The sequence below is a fragment of the Carassius auratus genome, unplaced genomic scaffold (genome assembly GCF_003368295.1).
Source record: "Carassius auratus strain Wakin unplaced genomic scaffold, ASM336829v1 scaf_tig00017472, whole genome shotgun sequence".
Taxonomy (NCBI): domain Eukaryota; kingdom Metazoa; phylum Chordata; class Actinopteri; order Cypriniformes; family Cyprinidae; genus Carassius; species Carassius auratus.
The window spans coordinates 1-23,502 of record NW_020524788.1 but is presented as its reverse complement, the minus strand read 5'-3'; the positions used below and the strand labels follow the sequence as shown (position 1 = coordinate 23,502).

At 36.7% G+C, this 23,502-nt stretch overlaps 1 protein-coding gene across 1 annotated transcript in view; it reads right to left on the bottom strand.

Annotated features, from left to right (window-relative positions):
- Positions 1-20,089, bottom strand: part of LOC113075690 (acid-sensing ion channel 2) — a 48,874-nt gene extending 28,785 nt beyond the window's left edge. The window contains exons 1-3 of the mRNA XM_026248375.1: positions 20,048-20,089; positions 17,647-17,797; positions 4,500-4,627 (exon numbers count right to left, since the gene is read on the bottom strand). Coding sequence (XP_026104160.1) covers positions 4,500-4,627; positions 17,647-17,797; positions 20,048-20,089 — 321 coding nt within the window. The remainder of the gene's footprint in view (positions 1-4,499; positions 4,628-17,646; positions 17,798-20,047) is intronic.
- Positions 20,090-23,502: the final 3,413 nt, after the last annotated feature.

Here is a 23,502-nt window from a genome sequence, read left to right as displayed (position 1 = left end):
GATATCTATTGTAGATAGATAGATAGATAGATATTGGAATGTTTAAATCCAGAGACATAAGCAATTTTAACTAGTGACATGGACTGTCTCCATAGTGTCATTGTGTCACCTGCCAATGACATTTTAACCCCTCGATTTACAGTTCTGTTTTGTAGAAAACATGGAAACACCAAAGACACTTTAATATGTTGTGCGTTTTAAAAGACCAGTGACGACCAAACAGAGTAGCATTATAACTTTCAAATGTATCTAGTATGAGAAAACAGCACTGCCCCTCATATATGCATGACTGGAAGGAGTGGAAGTGGTCGACTGTGGCATAATAAAAGCTCCACTGCTTTTGAGCTGCGTGTCACACTCTTTCAGCGCTCTAGTTTCGCTTCGATGGGTTTCAGCCTCACCCTGCTTCATTCTACTACGTTAATAAATCATTTGCTCATCCATGAACATGATTTCTGCCCAAGTCCCGTCGGATTACATTGGCTATTTGGATGAAGATGACAACTCCCATTTTGAATATGTGCCCTCCAGCGGCAAAAATTACAAATTTGTGCCTTTAAATGCAGATCTGGACTAGGGCTAAAATTTGACACTGTAAATCCAGACAAAAGATGACAGACAAGTGATGGTTTCTCTGATTTTGAATGTTTTCTGACTGGTGGTGCTAGTGAGAGAGTCCATTTTAATTGCATTTTCACAAGCTAAACAAATCTTACATGGAAAGAAACCAGTGAAATGAGCGGGACATGTGCACACAACCGCCATCTTTGCCATTATGGGTTTTCCTAATATAGTTGTATTGAGGATTGAGGAAGTGGCATGTTTCTTATAAACTGTCTCTGGTTACATCCTCTATAATATGAGAAAAGGGACGGCTCCTTGTCATCGGCTCTCTGAACATGCAAATGTTTATTGATGATAGAATTGCTTGCCTGACTATGAACAGTTAATGTGGTACAACACATACAGTATAAGGAGGTCTTTAAGATGTCTTGGATTGTAAATTAACTGGTGTAGAATTTACCATTTCAATTGCTTGCTTAAGCAATTTATCAGGATATCCTCTAAAAAGAAACCTCTTGATTCTGAGAAATTATCTGTAAGGGACAACTTTCTTCAGAGGAATGTAATGGAAGCTTTTTGCATGGGGAAAAAAATATGTTTTTGAAACTTGCTTCTATATTAAATTTGATCATTGGAATAAAGCTGTTTAGATAATCAATAAAACAATCAAAATCATCATCTCCTGTCAAAATAAATAAATAAATAAATAAATGTAATCAATGTAATGTTTGAAAAACTTAATCAGAGTCAGTGTTATTACAGCGAGTTGCTGGTGATGAGTTGATCCTATTTCTGTTTTTTGCACATTAATTCCATTTTGATTAATGGCAAATGACCACGAGGAGCAGAGAGTGATCAAAAACACAGGTCTAATATACAGGTGCTGTTCATATAATTATAATAGCATCAAAAAGCTGATTTATTTCACTAATTCCATTCAAAAAGTGAAACTTGTATATTATATTTATTCATTACACACAGACTCATATATTTCAAATGTTTATTTCTTTTAATTTTAATGTTTATAATGACAACTAAGGAAAACCCAACTATGGATTTTCAACTATGGACAGGAGAATTGTGCTTTGTTTCCACCTTTTGGAGATTTGGAAGGGTTGGTTGCTTTGAGGGAGATGTGTCTGAAGAATTGGGAGGGTTTTGATGAGAGTCAGCAAGAGGAGTTTTGGGATTTGTTGGTTGATTTCCAACATTGTTTCGCCTTTGATGTGGGGCGAACACATCTGGTGCTGCACGAAACTGAGATAGGAGATGCCATGCCCTTTAGGTTGCAGCCTCGGAGGCTCCCCATTACCCGCTAGGATGCTGATGATAAGCTCTTGCTGGACATTTATTACTGAGCCATCTGAGAGTGTGTGGGCTGCACTGGTGGTCATGGTACCTAAAAAGGGGGGTCAGTGGAGATTTTGTGTTGACTATAGGCACCTTAATGAGGTCACCAGGATGGCCTCATATCCCATCCCTCGGGTGGATGTGTTACTGGACCTCGTAGCTGGGTCATCATGGATCACTTCCCTGGACCTGTGCACTGGCTATTAGAAGGTGCCACTTGTTCCCAATGCCAGACCAGAAACTGTTTTTTGTTCAAGTAGGGGGTTATGGAAGTTCAGAGTGCTCTGCTTCGTCCTCTGCAATGTGCCAACTACCTTTGTTAGGTTTATGGAAAGGATGTTATCAGGTATTCCACGGTCAGAGTGTCCGGTGTACCTGGATGACATCCTGGTCCATGGTAGATCTTTTCAGGCCTCTCTAGAGGCTCTCAGGCATGTCCTTGGTCACGTGAGCGAGTCTGGCTTGAAGCTGCACCAAGAGAAATGTCATTTTTTTAGGAGGGAGGTGACATTCTTGTGGCACAAGCTTAGGAGGCAGGGGACAGGCACAGAGCAAGAAGCAGTGGGTGAGTGGCCCACTCCTACAACTTCACATCAGTTCACAAATTCTTTAGGGTTAGCCGCATATTACGGGAGGTTTGTGCAGAATTTTTCTACCATTGCAGACACAGAAAAAAAATATTGTTTTCCATAAAGTGTATTGCCTTAAAAAATATAAAACTATTATTACAAAATGTATTGCACAGTTAAACTATTTTACTAAATTAAAAGCAATCTAAAACATGCTGTAGAAAGAAATTGTTAAAAAATGAGAGAGTGAAGAGAGAGAGAGAGAGAGAGAGAGAGAGAGAAGATAACACAAGGTAAGAGAGCAGGAGACCCTGACAGATAAAAGTAGCCCAGGGAGAGATGTTGATACCCTCCCTAACCTGGACACAACAGCAGATAAGTGAACACCAGCCTTACACTCTCAGATAACAGCAGGGAGGGCGAAGGCTGCAGACACCCTGACAGAAACACCAACGCTGCATATGTATCATCCATAAGAGTTTATAAAGGTTGCTGTGACCAGACAGATGCCTTTGACAAGAAAACAAAAAACAAAACAAACTTTTATTACCATTATTAATGCTGATTCTTGCCAGTGATTTTAGTATATTATTGGGCCGGTATGACAAGGAATAAAACGCATACCACTAAAGGCTTGCCAAACAGTCCTAATGCTCATAATCATAATTACACAGCACAACTATAGAGGGCTGAGGTTACTAGCACACTGTCATTAGCCTGTATTTCAGTTTAACAGCCACCTAAACATGACAATTAGCATAATCAAACAAAACCTGTAATCATCCATGAATGCAATTAACAAGGAAACGACAAATAAACTTGTAGTCACTTACTTGTCTAACAAAAAAGAAACAACTTGGGCATCATGACTCAGGATTTTCTCCTTCATCAAACGTGTGAGGTATACCAATGTTAAGCTCATGTTTTGTCTTTGTCAGTATTTCCGTCTTCTGACTTCAGACCTTTTCTGCTTCTTCAGCTGTATAAGGACTGTTTATTCTGTTGTCTCGGCTGGTAAAGTCTATATAGTTAATTGTCTAGATTTGAATCACCAAACTACATGGTACATGGCAAAATAAAGTACAGTGCATCCATTTCTGACTATTGAATGTGATTTGAGCACTTCTATTACTAAAATCCTGTGATTTAAGGACCAACATCATACATACTGTAATTAAATAACTGCTTATAGAAAACTATTATGGAGGACAGTCTACAGTCTCATATAAGTGTATGCCATTCAGATGACTCTTCACAAAAACACATAATGCCATATGTGACACTGTTTGAATTAGCACCAAACAAATTATTTAACATGGAAATCACTCTTTTCTCAGAAAAACACAATGCTACGCTTGTTTTCTGCTCACTTTGGCGAGACTCTGACTCAGTGAGACTGATTGCAAACAAATGGCAGTCAGATTGCCAGCAAGGTCACAGCTGGAGATATTAAAGCCTCGCAGCATCAGGACAACAAAGACAAAGTATAACAAATACCAAGTGGAAAAGTGGAAAACAAAATACCAATAGAAAAAATAAAGATTTGTGGAATAGGTATAATTAAGAGCAGTCAATATTTAAGTGAATGAAAAAACAAGTGAAAAAAATTGTATGCTCACAATCTCACCCGTCTCACACACACGGACAAACAAACCACATGATGGTCTTTTAAGATCGAACACCCATGAGGAGGTTGACGAAATGTAAACATTACACATGAAACAGAATAGAAATGTGGAGCAATGAAGAGCATGATCACATGGGTATGGATTTAAAAGGCCCTATTTACTAACCCGCGTGATCTGGTTTTGGCAGGATGTTCGGAGCTGATGTGTGGGATGAGTCAGAATGACTTACTGTTTACATTACCAACTTCTATTACTAAACTCCTGTGATTTAAGCACCACTATTGTGGTAGGATCACCTTAGATGTGTGTTAATACAAGATGTTAATAGGGCTTGAGAGACCAAAATATTTAGGCTGAGGACAAATATTTTAAGTCAAGGCTCACTCACTCTTTGCTCCTGGGTAGCCACGAAGGTCTGAAAGCCTGGGGCGACTCCAAAGCCCAGCTCATGTACAAAGGGAGGCTCCGCCTGACTGTGGATCTGCACCCTTACTCCTGCCTCAAATGCTGTTTCTTCTAAAGGAGAGAAGGAGAGAGAGGAAAAGAGAAATAAAAGCTGATTCAGCTGTTGACCAGCTTTTTTTTTCCCACCAGATTCACAACAACAAACATTTGTTTTTGACCTTGTTGTAATGCTGATGAACGCAAAAAAAAATTTAGTTACCAATTTCAAGAACTTCAAGAATCTTTTTTGCACTTTTTTCCAAAAACTTTTTCCAAAAACTTTCTTAATTTGATGGAATACAGTATCATTTTAAGATCACTAAATTGCTCAATTATATTTAATTATTTTAACAATGTGACAAAAAATAATAAACCATAATTTTAAGACTAAAGAATATATTATAAAATGTAATTTCCTACTGTGTGGCAAGGCTGAATTTTTAGAAAAGTCATAACTCTAATCTTCAGTGTCACAAAATTCTCCAGAAATCTTTCTATGCCGTTTAGCTGCTTAAAAACCATCTCTTGTTATCATTAATGATGAAAACACCTGTACTGCTTAATATTTTTGTGGAAACTGATGTTTTTTCAGCATTCTCTGTTTAATAAAACCAAAAGAACCAAATAAAACCAAAAGAACAGCATTTATTCAGAAATCTTTTTTAACATTATTATTGTTTTGTCTTTCAATTTTAATTCAATTTGTGTTCTTGCTGAATAAAAAGTATTAATTTATTTCAGACAAAAAAAAAATATATATATATAATTGTAATCCCAAATGGTAAATGGACTGCATTTATATAGCGCTTTCAACAGACCACATGGCCATCCAAAGCGCTTTACAATTTGCCTCACATTCACCCATTCACACACACATTCACACACCGACAGCGGTGTCTGCCATACAAGGCGCCATCCAGCTCGTCGGGAGCAGCTGGGGTTAGGTGTCTTGCTCAAGGACACCTCGACACTTAGTCAGGTGGAGCCGGGGATTGAACCACCAACCTTCCGGTTTGTAGACAATCTACATGAACCACTGAGCCACTGCCGCCCCGGCAAAGTTTAAACTGTATTGTTGTTAAGATAATTTGGAGTCTGTCATTTGTGTGTGCGTGTGTATGGTTTGAGTGGGTTCTAAATTTGATTCTAGATTTAGGGAGCTTTCACCAACCTAGGGAGGCAAAATAGTGTAATGATTGGTACCCATGTCACCAATGACGCTATGATTTTTGGATCAAGTGTCACTTAAGGTGTGGTTATAAAAACATCACATAAAAAATATTGGTGGCACCTTGTAGAACCTCTTTCTGTATCATCAACACAAGGAAGACACAAGTGTCATAAAAACAAAAAGATTTTATTAACAAAAGACAAGTGTAATCTCAGCTCAACTACTAAATGAATACCATGAATGAAAAAGGTGAGTTGGATGTTGCTAAGTCAGAGCTAAGTTATCTGGAAAGCTAAACTGCTGCTACTCTGAAACAAATAAGGTGAAGAACCTTATTATGCATCAAACAAATATTTATTTACATTTAGCTGACGCTTTTGTCCAAAGCGACTTACAATTGCTATACATGTCAGAGGTCGCACACCTCTGGAGCAACTAGGGGTTAAGTGTCTTGCATAGGGACACATTTGTGTCTCACAGTGGATTCAAACCCAGGTCTCCCACACCACAGACGTGTGTCTTATCCACTGCGCTAACACCACCCAATGTGTGAAAGGTTGTGAAGGTGTGAAACACCAAATATGTGAAAGGTTATTTTTTATCAACTGCAATAAGCTACATAACATCTAATGTAAATTAGGAAAATCATATACTGTATAATACACAACAATGCCAAGGTTCTTGTTCTTGGTTTCATGTTCAAGGTTTGCTGTCTCACTGAACGAAGACTCTAAACGTAATATTTCTCTTCTCACAGGCTGAAGGCTCAGAACCTGGTTGTGTCTGTTACTGCCTCAAAGCTGGAGACCCAGGACTTTATATCTGTTATTGTCTCTTCCCTCACGGGCTAGAGGTTCAGAATGTTGGTGATCTGTTGCAGTACTTTCTTGGACAGGACTCAGACTCAGAACGGTTGTGTCTGTTGCTGCCTTTCTTGGAACAGGCCGGAGACTCAGAATGGGTTGTTCTATTTAGTTTGTCTCTTTAGAGGACCGAGACTCAGAATTGATCCGTTAGTTACCCTTCCTCTTGCAGATTCAGACTTAGAACAATGTAGCTGTTATAGCCTCCTCCCTCATTGGACTCAGATTCGTCAGGAGCGTCTTTTGGAAGGTACCTTTATCTCTTTCTGATGAGGAGGAGATTGCAATTTGGCGCTTCTCCATTTCCAGACTGTGATTGGTTGCTTCTGTCAGAGTGGGGGGGACACGGTGTGACCCACCCTTCTTTTCTACTGGGGAACCTTTTATACATTGTCCAAACACACATTTAGAAAAGTGTTACAAAAAGTTTTTCACCTGTGAATTTTACCAAACCACAACCAGAATACATTTAGCAATTTTACACATTAGGTTCAAACTATCTGTGAAAAAGTAACAGCTTTAGTACCATTAAGCTAAATTCAATATCTTAACAATTACAAACACACACACACACACATCACATAAAGCAAAGTGGGTCAGGAAATGAGACCTTTTTTTCTCTCTCAAATGTATTGCCATGACTCACTCACACATTTAATATCTGTCATTTTGTTTGATTAGCCGTGCCTCACTAGCCTGTGATATTGGTTGCGAGAGATGTGTTCATTTCCCCCCCTCCCGCCTCAACCATTCTCAAAGGCTTGGCAAGGAGAGAGGCCTCATTCAGTCATCAGGACCCCCGCAGGCTAGCAGGCATCTTAACAGCCCTCTATAACAGGAGAGCACAGCCACAAAGACCCCCCACCTTCTACTCACACTCCAAAGACCAAAGCAGTGATGGACACACAATGACAGCAGCTGCAATCCGACTCACACACACTGGGACCAGTCAATACTTTCTGTTCTGTAAGTGTGTGTGTGTGTTCACGTGTCCCATATCAAATGCACCAAAGTGCAGCTTGTCAAATAAGATGGGTATTACTTTCCAAAAGACAGTTTAAAGCTCAAAAGCTTTCAAAGAGTCAAGTGGACTCAAGTTTTCAGACCAGAGTATATATAAACTATGTTGCAAAGAAAGAAAGAAAACTCTAATCATTTACTGTCCAACAACTGTATTTATTCAACAGGCAAAAAAGTCAAATAAAAATATACAGTCAACAATGACTAGCACTGTGGACCAGCTCACTAAAATAATAATAATAATAATAACAATAATAATAATAATAAATAAATAAATAAATAAATAAAAAATAAATAAATAAATAATAATGTTCCATTTGTGGAAGAAAGGCTTTATTAAAATACTGAGATGGGTTTCTGGTGCTGCTAGTGCATGTTCTGTGCCATGACATAAGAAATTATTTTTAGGTCAGTTGTTTTCTTGTGTCTTTAAATGTTACAAAAAAAGACATGTCCAGCACAGAAAGAAAGAGTGCTATGAAATACTACATAATTTAATAAATAGACCCCACTACTGTATTGTCCTCACTAAATGCAAGACTAATGCAATGTAGTCTATTTGCTTAAGTCTTTCCTTCATGATTTATGGTGTGTGTGTGTGTGTGAATATGTTGTTGTGTGTGTCTGCAGGTTAATGATGAGATGTGAATGTTTGCTGTTGGGTTGGTGAATCATTTCGTATTTGAATTGTCATGCTAATTCATTGTTTGCTCCAGATAAAAATCTGTCACTCCAAATTAAACCTCAGAGAATAAAGAAACAGAATGAAGAGAGAAACACAAACAGGAATAAAGACAGGAGGCTCAGACACTTGCTGCTGTTGTAGATGTCGAATTCTAGTAAATTCAAAACATGCCAGTAGCATACAAATGCATTTAATGCAAGCAGTAAACACAAATGTGTACTTTGCATTATTTAAAGTGTCATGTTAATATTAATAAATTAATAGGATAATATCATAACCCCTATATAAATCTGCTAACTACCTACTAAAAAATGTTTGCAATCATTTCTTCACAATAGCCACTTAATACCTGATTCATATTTATTATTTATTTCAAAACAGAATATTTGTAACATTATATATGCCCATTTAGTTTGTCCTTGCTGAATTAATTCATTAATTTCTTTCCAATACATATCTTACTGACCACAAACTCTTGAACAGTGGTTTAGCTTAGATCGGTGTGGATTTACAATAAACCTCTTTCACTGTCTTAGTAAAGAATGCCAAAGGCAAATATATAAGTCTTGTTATATAACTTGACAGAGAAGTACAGAGTCCTGGGATATGTAAGTCAGAGGTCACCAGTTATTGGAGCATAGCTCAGGTGTCACAGAATCTCCGTTCCAGTCAAATCACAAAATATATATCCTGATTTCTTACATTTTCTAATGGCTATAAAGGAAAAGCAGCCAAAAAACATTTCACTCACAACCCTCCATTCCCCACATCCCACATTCTGCCTGAAAACAAAAATGCTGCAGTGTTATACCCCCTCTCAAAAGAAGAAAGCCGTTGAGTTTACATCTGTGACGATGAACGCTTATCAGGATCAACTAAACACGGAATATTCAAAAGTATGTCAAAAATTTTAAGTTCGAGACATATAATCTTTAAAATGCTTCTGTGAGTTTTACACTCCGGTCTGTTATTGTGGTGACATTTCCACGCCCTGAAATGTGACGCTGAACGAAACAAACTGTGATTGGTTGTTTGATATGTTCGTGGACGGGTGGACAGGCCTTGGCCAATGAAAGTTGCCATAGACTCCAGACTTTCAGCCATCAGTCTGAAGATCTGGCTACTCGAGACTACCCTATAATTAATGAATACCCTTGTCACATCCTATTGGACTTTTGCTGTGTTTTCATTACTCACGTGTTCTGTGTGACCTCGTTTTCCCTCATGTCCGATTATTGTCATTTGGTTCAGGTGCGTGTCATTAATTACCCTCATCAGCCCTCCTACTTAAGCCCTACTACTTTTTTTAATGAATTTATCAGACACTTTTATCCAAAGCAACTTACAGTGCATTTATGCTATCAAATTTTACCTATCATGTGTTCCCGGGGAATCGAACCCCCAAACTTGCGCTTGATAGAACAATGCTCTACCAACTGAGCTACAGGAACACAATAAGTTGTGTTCAGTTCACTTTTTGTCGTCTGGCCTATTATGTCCCTATGTGTGTCTCCTGCCTACAGTATTCTGACCAAAATTTAAGAGAGCTTTTACACTGGGTTCGTTTGTTGCGGTCTGGGCATGATTGTTCCTGGCACTACCCACAATGTTGGTCTGCTTTCACACTCAATAGTTTTATCAAACCCAGATACGTTTGCAGTCACCTTACGTCATCGCAAACGCATGGAAAACACAACATGACTGAGCATAGTTGTAATTTTTTTTTTGTTATTTGGGTGCTCTTATGCACAGTACAATAATTCATTTTTATTATTTTAATGATTTAATTTTAATTGATTTAATTTTGACTTTTAGGAGTGTGTGGACTCAACCTCGCCTCTCTCGTGTGTTGAGGAAACAATTATATTGACAGTGTTACGCATGCGCAGGATACTTTACTTCTTGAACAAGTGTGCACCCGAGTCCGTGTTGCTTGCACATTCACGCGAACCGTGCCACAGCTCGGGAGCAACCGAACTGGGACCACCTTCTCCATGTGGTCTCGGGTTCGGTACCCCAGTGCGCACCAGGGTCTGATGACAGCGTTCACACTAGCGTTTTTTCATGTGAACCATACCCCGTTCCACTTTTGAGTGTAATCTTTTCAATTAATCTTTTGATATTTTTCAACAAAACAGCATGAATAATTTATGAATTATTCTTGACCAGTTCTCAAGTTCAGCTCATAAAATACATTTATTTTCATTTTATTAAAAACGGTACATTTTCAGTTTAAGGAGTTTACACAACTTAAAAAAATATATAATTTAATTTAAGGAGAAGTAAGTTCTCGTACTTGGCTCAATAATTTGGTCACAGTAGTTAACAGCCTACTAAATGCACTGTAAAAAAAGACTGTAAAAATATAGTACACTATACCGTAATAATTTAAAGGAATGTACCTTTTTTTTTTTTTTTTTACACTTTGCATTGTGCGAACGAAGTTTAGTCAACAATCATTTCACTTGACTATTGACTACAAGTCTGTAGCAATTGTTATTAATGACATTCCTGTCTTTGTATAAAAAATATGTCCCCATGTATTTGAAAATGTTTATCTTCATGACCACTATTTAGCGCAACACCAATATTGTACAAGTACCTGCTCAAGGTTTTTTTTTTTTTTTTTTTTGCATGTTGTTTAAAACTAAAAAGTGTTCCATAATTTAAGCATTTTCAGTGATGCTATACACATTGTTAAATTAATTGATGTCATAATGTTTTTGACTTTAAGGCAAATAAAAGCTGCTGAACGCACTTTTAAGAATGTTTCCATCACGTAAAAATAAACCATGTTCAATTTGTATATATTGTGCTGGATTTATTTGCTACAAAAGATAGGCCTATGCTATAATTTTTTTTAATATCTGCATAACGGATTTTCTGTTTATGGTACAGAAGAAAATGTAAATCTACAGAATTTTCCATTTCAATGTTGAAGGAAGTGTCTGTAAATTTAACAGAAAATGTCCTGGTAATTTTCTGCCAGTACAATATCAGTTTTTTTTTTTTTTTTTTACAGTGTGGGATAATCCTTTAATTAAAAAACCTAGCATGATGTATTCACATTGCAAGAATTATTTATTTTTGTACGTGTGCGTGTTAAGATGAATCGGTAAGATTCAATCAGTCTTCAGACTGATGCTCTTAGCAGACAGATGAGAAGGACTCTCTTCAACTCAAAACCATGCCAGTGCTTTTGAAGGCAGTCTCTTTGCATCTTTTCTCTTCCACCTGACACTTTAGATATTACAGATGAAAGAGAGGTCATTATGAGGGGATGATGGGAAATGAGGTACAGAGTGATGCGTGTGAAGGAAAGTCAACAACACCTATTCGGAAAGTCTCTTTTCATCCTCTCTTGAGCAATCTATGACACACCGGGCTTCTATTTTTCATTTGTATAGACTGCTGATTTGTCCTTTTCCTGTTTTAACAAGACACGTAATAACACTTTTTGTGTTTTATTAGAAGAGGCAAAGGAAAAAAAAATAGCTGATAATCATCATGCTTCTATTTTGCTGTGATTGACATATTTGCACACAACCAAACATATGTTGGTAAAAAATTACTCTTGACTCTAATTCGGGGTCCTCACCTCAATAAGTTGGTTGGTTTAATTAAGGTTCAGAAATGGAAATAAATCAATCAAATATTTGCCATGTGAAATTTTATATCTTTAAAGATTGAGGCTGTTGATTCCAGACTTAATGATCACCAACCGAAACCTGCCGGCATTTCCACAGCTAAAGTGGAAAAGCAACATACTGCTGAGCAGAACGCACAAATATCTGGCTTTGATCAGAAATAGAAACAAGAGAGCAGGCCTGAAGGACAGAAAGAGAGTGAAGAGAGGTTTAGTGGTCTCCTCCCTAAACTAGACTTACTATATTGTAGCACAGAGGCATTCACCTTTAAACACACACACACATGCATCAGGGTTGAGCAAAGTTGGAATTTCGAATGGGTTCCTTTTCAGTTCATGGGTTTGAATTTGAATTGATTTGAGCCTCACAGGCTGTTGAATTTGGAGTTTGAAGAGGAATGTTCTGAATTTAAAGTTACAGCAACAGAGGAATTTCACTACCCCAACACAGTTTACATCAAACCATAGCTGGATCAATAATTACTAATTATGCATATGTTTTCTCAACATGCTTTCTCAAATTTCTCTGAACTAAGCCCAATAATGTAAAATTAACACAGCCATCAAAGCAATTTTCCCCACACAAATGTTTCTATGCAGCACCAAAAATTGTTTACCACATTTGACTTTATTTTACATTTACAATAAGTAAAACATTTTGTCATTATGTAAACACAGCATTCATGGGACATGAAGTGCTTTTCCACCATTGTCCATATTAAATATGATGAAATGTATAAATTAAATAAAACACATTAAATAAATATAGGTGGCATTTTAAGGGCCAGATTTACTAACAGCTTGCATCTTGTGTCTTTTGGTGTTAAAACAGCACTGTCAGGAATTATTAAAGGAATTACTAAAGATGCACAGAAAAGAATTAGCGCTGAAAAGGCGTGGATTTTTGTTCATGACTTTTTAAATTTGCATTTGTAGGAGTTTCTCTTTCAGGTGCAAAAATTAATGGGGTGAGAGTATTAAAATGAATCATGCAACGCGATTTACTAACATCTATGCTTGTATTTGCGGCATCATTAAACATGCAACAAAAAATAATGTCTTAAAGCATGAGGTAATCTGTGCTGCTCTTGGTAGATTGCGCTGGTCATTATAGAAAAAATCTGGCTGCATTTATGATCTGCGTCAGTAAATCACACAGAATTTTACCCTCCCATTGCCATTTTTTTTTTTTTTTGTGATCAACTTTTTAACAAAAATTTTATGTTTATTCAACAAAACAATGTTAACAAAACAGGTAAGGGGAAGCAACAGACACATCAATAATTTTACAATATGAAAAAAAAAACTGTTATGGCCATTCCATATTCTAAAATGTTTTGAAGAAAAATTGCCATGCATTGATGGTACAAGGTGTAGCCTTATTCAGTTGTGCTGTTGTACATTCACAAGTCACTCTTTTAAGGAGGCTATGAATCCAGAATTTTTTTTGTACATGTGTGGAGTAAACCAATTTTACTTTTTTGTCTTCTTCGCAGCTTTAAAACCAGTTTAATTTTAAACCTCTTGTAAGGAGTTATGCATACTCAACTGATGACTTTGAAATGTACAAGACGATGAGCCAAGTTTTTAGAAGTTAAAGTTAGATTAGACCACATCCTCTCCCAGTCATGGGGGCTTTCCAACATGGGAGCTTTTCCAATATGTGCGCCACTGAGTGACGTTTGTACTTCCCAGCCAGAGAGCACCTGTCCATCAAAATCTCACTATCCAATCAGAGTAGATCAATGTTAAGCTCGACCCCACGAGAGGTTTGTGTCAAAACACCAAATGAAAAACTGCGAACCATAAGTGAAATCTGTGGCAATGCATCCAGAATCCACGATTAGCAAAATGAATCTTTGAAAAACACTAACAAAGAATGAAGCATATTTGAAGAGCCTGTTTAATTTCTGCAACTGAGTTAATTTTTTTCATTTTCATTGTGTTTTTCTTCTTTTGTAATGGCATATTTTTGATAGTTTCTGAAAAAGTTACGTTGAGTTTTATAAAGTTATGTTAATTTTTATTGAACTGAATGTAATTCCATAGAATTATTGGTGGTTTTTTATATCCAAATGTAGATCACTGAGTGCTAGGGTCAGTAGAGTCTATTGCTTCTCTTACAGTCGAAGCCACAACAGAATCAAGTGTACCGAATGTTTGAATTTTTTTCCTTTTTTTGGTGATTGTTCATTCTCTCTTTTCTTGAACGTCCTTGACTGCTGGGATAGTCATAGAGGGCTAGGTAAAGAGCGCTTCAAAAATGACCTGACAGGATATATGCAGTTTCTGACAAAGTGAGCAGAGCACTATGCATACATTTCATTTTTTCTCTTGTAAAGGATAAATACTATTTTTCTTTAAAGGATATTATTATGTACTATGAAATTACTGTAAACAAAGGTCTTGAATACATTGTTAATTTATTCATATTGCTGGCGAAATTCTACATACATAAACAAAAATGTTTAAACTCATCCCCTATATTTAAAGTATTTTTAATTGAATTTGATTGTTTTATATCTTCATTGAAATGGATAAAAAACAAAAAGTCATTAACATGTCTAAAATATTATGAAATTTTCTTTAGATCCCCTGTAACTAATTAATGTAATTTTATATTACACTGACCGTCCTATGCTCTGTACTATGTAAGTTATTTGTTCTGTGTTCAAAAAAAAAAAATGCATTCATTTCTGTCGAAGGGTCACATGATCTCCTCCCATCAGCACTTTCAATAAATTGCGCTCTAATACTCATTTGCCGTTTAGTAAATCTTGCCTTATAAGTATTGATTATTATCATCATTTCATGGAAAAACCCATATGTTGCGTATTGCTTGTTTATGGGTAAATCATACAGTTGTATAAAATATAAAGAAATAATTATTTTATTTTTATTTAAAACCTGCATATATATGACTATATGACTATATATATAATTTCATTCAATTGTAACTTTACTTATTCAGATTCGCTTGCACACATGGCTAAAAAAACCCCATAAGAATTCACATAAAAGAAAGAAAGCAACATGGAGACAAAAGTGAAAAGGCACTTTGATAAAGCTGAAATTTCTTTAATGCATTGTTCTTAGTGAATCAAAAACATCACCTCAAAAAAGAAGAAAAAAAACAACAACGATGTGCTGGTAAATATTTAAAAATCCTTGGTCAGTCTAAATAGTAAATAACACAGATCCAAGTAATTAATTTATGCATCTCTCTCTCTCTTTCTCTACATTTATTTAGAAAAATTTAATCTTGCAGTGATACTTTATTATACTTAAAAATATCTAGAACCCACAGATAAGATAACTAATGAAAGTTAGCCAACTTACATCGAATTACATTTTTATCTTTTGCAAGCAGAGATAGTGAAAGTACGTTTATTTAGAATGAAGGAACTTATTTAGAAGAATAACACAAAAACAGGAAAAGGAAAGAAAAGTGAAACAAGAAAGGGGAATGCAAAATGCATTGAAACAAGAAAGAAATGTAGTGATCTTTCAACTGAATTTACAGTACTGCTGAGCTTTACCACCGCATCCAAAAAACAATAAACACATAAATATTCCCATTCAAGCACACCGAATCTTGCTATACATAATATATGGTTTATCTGCCCATTTCTTCTTTCAAAGTGAATAAGTTCTTCATCACTCTGCATTCATCAGAGTTTGAAACCAGCAAACAGAATGACGGATTGGCTGCACATTTATTCAGTGAGGCTCAGAGATCTCTCTCAATGTCTTAAATTTGAAAAAGATGATAGCAAGTTTATCATGGGCTCTTCCTCTGCTCCAGACGTGTCATCTTCCTTGTGCATCATGCCAAGATTTTTCAGCACGACGTAGCACATTTATTATATTACATATGCATGCGCACACTTCCTCTTCACCTCTTCCATTTCCAATTTCTCCATTTCTGTCCCCATGGCCCTCCAAAAATGTTTGAGTGTCAGAGGTAGAGCGGTGGATGCAGACAGATGACTTTCTGGTCTTCATAATTTAGACTCCAAAGAAAGTAAACAATACAGCCGGTGATCTGCTGACTTTGCGTCTATCCAACCGGTGCTAGATTTTTTTATTTAAATTTTTCATTGTAAAACCTCCCTTTCAAGCTTGAAAAACTCCCCCACCACTATAACATCATCTTCTGCAGCTATTAGTTGTGAACGTTCACTAAAAAACTGCTGTGAAAAACATTTTGTCTTTCAGCATTGTGTGCCTTTTTCTGCTGAGGAATAACACAGCATTATGTTTTAAAAAAATAAATAATGAAACTTTAAATTTGTTGAATTCTGTTGAATATTGAAAAGTTCATTTATTTTGTCAACTATAGTGTTCTATTATTTTCTATGCAAAGACCATTTTTGATCATTTTATCCAAATGTCCTCAAATAAATGAATACATAATAAATGAAAAAATCTTTGCTGGAGCAATATCAAAGGATAAGTTCATCCAAAAAATGAAAATTAATTTCACAACAGGAGATGGATGTGGGATGAGAGGATAGTGGCTCTCAAACTCCAAAAACTGCATAAAAGAATCATACAAATTTGATTCCAAATGAGGAATATTCAGAGTCCTCTGAAACCGTACGATAGCTTTGTGTGAGTCATTATTCACTGAACATCTTCATATAATTCAAATCTGGTGCTTTAATGATACACGCGAGAATGTGTTTACATAAGAGCATTGCAGCGAGAATGCTGGACACCATAGAAAGAGAAAAGAGGAGCAGAAAAAAATTGTGCACAAACTTCATCGCTTGTGTCATCATAGCATTAACTTTGAATGCAAAGAAGTGATTGAGACCTCAGCATTCACCTTTACAAAATCTCCCCAAAGGCACTTGCCCCACAGCACTGCCCTATTGGCTCATCCGAAAACAGATGGACTTTGGGCCATAAAACAGGCCATATACTGGATCTATGGTACATAGGAATTTTTAGAAGAATTGTCCATATCATTCACAGTTATGTGACGGTGAGGAAAAAGTACATCTAAAGGATTTACGCATCAGCCCTGCAAGCAGCAATAAAGCTTGAGGTACAATACGTGCCATTGCTTTAAAGGCCACTCTTCAAAACAGCTGATGAAATGTAAAGTCATCATGCTCTGATTCCTTTTCATAGTTCATTGTCAGAAAAAGTATGTCGATGTTTCTTGGAATAAATTTGAATTCAGCCTCAGCTAAACTTGTAACCTTTCAAATGCTAATGAATATTTTGCTGGGAATACTCGATGCCGCTCTCTTAATCTTAAATGCTTTCATCCTCCTTTGAAATATCGTGCACACTACAAGGGAAGCTATGCTTTGCACGGGTGTCACAATGGTAATCAAAAAAGTGACGTGTTTGTGTACCACTGTTCAGAGAAGTGTAGCTGCATCAGATCAGTTCAACAGCTTGCAAGAACTTCTATTTGATAATGAATCCCACTGGGTTTGTCAACACCATTACAGCATCACAGCTGTTCTTCAAGGTGTGTGTCTCTCACAAATATTCGCTGCGTCCCTGGGGACGGGCGACACAGTGAAAGCGCTGACAAAACCTTGCCCTAATCAGACACCTGTAAGACAATCAGAGTTTCTCCTGCAAATGAGGAGAGGTGTTTAACAAGGAAAACCTCTGGGAGAGCTCAAGTGTACAATAGTGTGATTAGGGGTGACTGCATGTGTGTGTGTGTGTGTGTGTGTGTACCTGTTTCTCCCCAAACAGGCAGGTATTCATCTTGCTGGATGTCCAGCATGATCTCCAGGCCGTTGCCTGTGCCTCCTTTCATCGTAGTCCTCAAAGTTTTCCCCTCTTCCGCAGCGTTAAACATGTAACACTTCCCATAACGTGTAAACACCTGGAAAGAGAGAGAGAGAACGTTTATTAGACTTTTTTATTCATTTATTCGCAACATGCTGTTGATTCCCACAAACAATAATTTTGACTTACTCTGCATGTGTATAAATGCCATGAATTACATTTAAATAAATTGTTAATGAAAGCTCAGCAGGCAAATTGGCCTGAACTGTTTAGAAGTAGTTATGTGAAGCTTGTATATTTTTTTACATTTCGTGAATAATTTAGTATCAAAATATGTATATTTATTGAGCTGTAAAGTTGCCTGAATCGTCCTCCTGAGATGGCAATTCTCTCAAGGTCGATGAACTTCTGGTTATAAGATATTGATGTAATTCTGGCGAGCGGAGAATACAGAACGCATGTGGCTCAGAATAAACAGTGGTTTACATATCACCTGCAATATTTATGTCCTGTCCCTCATGTGCCTTCCTGGTTTTTCAATGCACCGATATAAAAAAAAAAGTAAAAATAACCAAGTGACCTTACTTTTTTAAATGGTCATAACAAGAGTTGAAATATTATACATAACTATATATATTGGAGGCGGTTGTCACAAGGGTCGGTAATTATAACGTGTTTTTTGTAGCCAAGACTGTGTGTTTACTTTTGAAAAGTTTGACAGTTGCATATGGAAGCATTTATTTGCAGTACTGTAAATTATAGGCTTCAATTTTTCATTATAGGCCGCTATTATTTCTGTATGTAAATTTTTACACACAAATCAGAATAACTGTGATAATTGGCTGTACGCTACATACACAGTATACAGAAATTAGTTTGAAATATTATTTTGGATTTCTATCAGAAAATGAAAATTCTGTCACATATGCCATGCACTCGCTCTCATGTTGTATTTCTTTCCTCTGTGAAAGGCAAAAAACGCCTTTTTTTCATGCAAGTAAAATGATTGAAGAGCTGACGTCACACTTCAAAAGAATACAAAAGCACCATAAAAGTATTATAAAAATGGTCCAGGCAACTCTATTCTTCTGTGATGATAGTTTTGTGGGAGGAATTTAAGTCATTATTGACTGATCTTCTTCCCCTCTTGAGTCACCACAAATAACAAACCATGCAGACTGTTTTTGATTTACTGGAAAGATCAAATTCAAATTGAAAATTTCACAAATTGGGCACCATTACTTCTCTCATGGCTTTCGTGAATATTTAAAAGGAGAACTAGGGTGAAGTTGGAAGTGATTTTTTTTATTTATTCTAAATTGATCGATTTGAAGTCTATCACTCACACAAAGCATTCGCATGGCTTCAGAAGACTGGGAAAGCACAAGTCATGTGGACTTTCATACTGCTTTCATGCTGCTTTTTAGTCCTTTTGGAAGCTTGAAAGCTCTAGTCCCATGCATTATAGCTGCCCAGAAAAGAGCAGCCAGTAGATTATCCTTTTGTGTTCCGCAGAAGAAAGGGACCACCACCTTTTACAAAGCCCAAGTCCTTTATCCCTTTCGTTCTGCTTTTAGCTCTAATTTGGGAATTAATTCGATAGTGAGATGATATGCAATTAAGAGAGCGAGATAAAGCAATTCTCAGTTTGTTTTGATGATAATGTACAAGAAAAGACATAAATGGACAAATCTGGATCCCTTGTTATACAGTACATAATGATGATAATTAAGATTATGCATGGTTCAACCCCCTCAGTGTCTAAGAATCAAGGAATTGGAATTGGAAATTGGAATCACATCATTTCAAACCTACATGACTTTTTTTCTTCTTTAAAACACCATATTTATTTATTTTTGTTCAATACAGTTAATGTTGTTTTGTACCCCATTCACTTTAATTGTACAAGCAAAAACAGTTGAATAATTCTCCCACTGAAGAAAATAAGATAATTCAGGTTTAAAACAACATGAGAGTGAGTAAATGATGAAATCATTTTTTTTGTTTTTTTTTTTTGTTTTTTTTGTTTAGGTGAACTAACCTTTAAGCATAGAGAGGTGAACTATATTTCTCTACCAGAGGTGCAATCCACTGACTGAACAGCAAACATGTTGAAAGATTTCGGTCTTCGCTCGAAGATAAGCATGAAACTGTATTTGGAAAGCCGCTTTGAAAATGTTTCTTTCCAAGGATTGGTGTGGGAAAATCTCTGAAATAGCTACTTCTAGCTAGTGTAGGAGCTTGATGGATGGATGAGTGATTGAGAAGGTTTCTCCTTACAGAATGTCTGTATATATATACACACATACACACACACACACACATATGGACATTCAAGATAAATTACCATAGCCTGCAGCTGCCAGACCACAGCCCACAAAATCGACATGAATATTCAGTCTCATCCTTCATGCCTGAGCTAAGTGCTAGCAGAGATTACTCTTAATGGATAGAGAGAGAGAGAGTAACATACAGTCCTCATTTTCTGCAGTGACTGACAGCTTTACTTCTTGTTCTTGTTCTCTACTACAAATTCAATTTAATTTCAACTGACAAGGCAAACAGAAGCAAGGATTTCCGCTCAAGATAACTTGCGGCTTATTAAATAGGAACCAGTGACTTAAAGCCATCTTTCTTCATAAAACCAAAGACGTCTCTTTAGAACCAGACCATTCCTTTAGGATTTAAGCCAGACAGCTTTGACAATGAGCAAATGTCAAACAATTTAATCTAAAAACTCAAAACACCTTAATAAAATGCGCAATTAAAAGGTGGTTGCCAATCGCTTTCTTACTAAATGAGGTTAACCAAACATCTGCAAAAATCTGTCACAGAATACTGATAGACAAAGCACACAAATACTTATGACCCTTTAAAAAAGTCAATAAGCCATTATGACTGCTGTTGTTTGCAATAAAGATCTTGTGGGTGCACTGTCATTACTACTTAGTACCTAGCATGTTGACGTTCAGAGTCACTGTAAACATGCCAATAGTCATTTGCTGTTATTGACCAAGGATGTTTCTCTGAACTAGCAGCAAACAGCAAAACATTTGTGAAGGCTTGATTTGAGCACACATGCCAAATACTTTCTTAATAGCCTCTAAATCCATTAAACTAATTCAGCCAAGTAATGAAACACAAAAAGTGGTCCTTTTTTTTTTTTTTTTTTTACATGTACTCTTCACAGAGAGGAAATAAATAAATAGAATTCTTCCATCAGTGCTGTAGTTTGATGCGTTTATGTCAAGACAAGACAACCTCTGTTACCTCAAAGTTAGCAGGTTACTGTTAGAACACAGGATGCTACGAAACGCATCAATTCACTTTCAATTAACTTGCATCTCATAACAGTCACATTTGTGACAACTTCACAATTTTCGTTGTGGATGTTGGTGTGCAAGCGCCTTTGTGAGCTAAATCAAGCTCATTAGCTGGTTTGTGCGCTTCTGCGAAGACAAAAATTCTCATTAAACATTCAAAGAAAGGAAGCAGTTTGAGTGTTCTAGAACAAAAAGGTCGTGACCTGGTTTGAGTGATGCCCATTGCTTTTAATGACACCGACAGAGACGCTATTAGCAAAGGTACTTGTGTGATATGGCTGTAGGCAAGAGAAGATTGACTGTGGCAGGGCTCTTTTTACAGGTGAATATGCGATGGGTTGACCGTAAGAATATGCCGACACGGAATACATTATGATAATCATATTTAGGGAAAGCAGTGGGAGATGAAGCACAACTTGATGTTCAAAAAAGGTTGCACTCATTTACATCTAGTTGTTTAGCTGCTCTCTCTGGCACGTTGAAGATTTCGATTAATAATATAGATGTACAGTATGAATAAATCAGGTTAATCTGAATATTTATGGGGTGTAGAATTAGATGCTATTTGGAGTGGTCCGAAACAACTGCTAACTACTGTGTTAACGGAGCATGTTATGAACACTCCTCAACATGATCACCTTGTATTCGCACACGTAATTTTTGTATTAAATGACTGATCATTCAGTATGTAGATCAGCTCTCTGACTGACAGGGTATTTATCAATGAAACTGGGGAAAATTAAGACTACCCCAAGGGTTTTAAACCCACAGAGAAAAATGTGGTCTTTTCTGCAAATGTTTGCACTAAGTAAAGTCATCCTCAAAACTGGAGAAGTTTCAACTAGTGTGCCAGGAGCATAATGTTTTGCCATTTCCTATCTAAAGACCTGGAAGTGCTCTATGATGTCTCTGAGTCTTATCAGTCACCAGCCTGGTGGATTTTTTCTCCCATGTCGCCTGCCACATGGATTATCTTCTTCAGACATGGATGCCATCATTTTCTCATTTCATTCGCTGTCTCCGGGCCCTCCTCCATTCTTTTATTCCTCTCTACAGTGTGTGTTTATCTCTAAAGTGGCTTTTGCACCATGAAGTGTCTGTTATATTTAGAAGGAAATCTCAGTTTGATGAATTTATTGCAGTGGATACTCTAGGACAAGAGAAAGTTGAAAAAAAAAAAAAAACCTTTAAAAAGTTAATCAAAATTTTTCTCTGAAATAAACCAGAGAGAGAGAGAGAGAGAGAGAGAGAGAGACAGATATACAGTATATATATATATATATATATATATATATATATATATATATATATATATATATATATATATATATGTAGATAGATTAGATTAGATTTGATTCAACTTTATTGTCACTGTACATGTAAGGTACAAAACAAGAACCAGAAGTGCAATAAGCCGTTCACGAGTTCACACTTACATATAATTAGCTGAAGTATGTAATGCATATTTGACGTGCTTTCCGGGGACAAGCTATGAGATTCCCCTATGAGATCCGAACCTAGAGTACCCCCCTGTATAAGTGTAATATTAACTCCAAATGAGGAGATGGGGTGGAGGGGTATGCTGATAAATCCTTCAAAGAAAAGAGGTAAGTCAGTTGCATTTATACCATAGCCAATGGCTGGGTTTTTTGGCCTGGTGAAAACCTTGGGCCAAAGCGGGCCAGCTGGGGCTAGAGGAGTGGTTATGAACAAAGGCGGAGTTTCTCCACGTCTAGAGAGCGTCAGCACGCGGATCATTTCATAAAGCTTACAGCTATAACACAAGCATTAAAAACGTTCACAAATAAGTTGAGCTAAAAAACTTTCAGTCAGCAGCAAGTGTTTGAAATAACTTGATCCGATGTGGATTATAATCACCATACAATGTAGAAATATTTGATAACCGATGCAAAAGAATGCACACTAGGCATTAACGTTACCATAGTAAACATGGTAAATGCGATGACTTGAAGAAATCAGATGTCAGCTTCTTATTCTCTATCACAATCGTGTATTTATTTAGTAACATATTTTATCTGTCATAAGTCTCATCTCGAGAGTTTAGCTCCACATAGCCATGTCATAAAATATATTAATGTTTTTGTTCGGGAGCTTTTATAGAAATATAATTGTTTCTAAATGTATATGGGCTACTGTGACTATAACGGAAATAGACTCAACTGAATAAGCAGGGTGTGTATAACACTTTATTTTTGTGTGACTGTCATGATCGTTAGCTGGAGTGCCCATGAACTTCAGTAGAGGGAACACCACTCAGGACTGTTGGATTTGGGGTATGAACTCCATTTCCCACAATCCCGTACCTAGGGCTAATCACCACCAGGTGTTTCCCATTACCACTCCCCTATATATACTGTTTTTGGACTCTCAGTTATTGCGAAGTCTTGTTAAGCCCAGTCTGATATCTCCGAGCGTTTCCCTTGCGTTTGTTCCATTCATGTCTGATCTTGGATTGTTT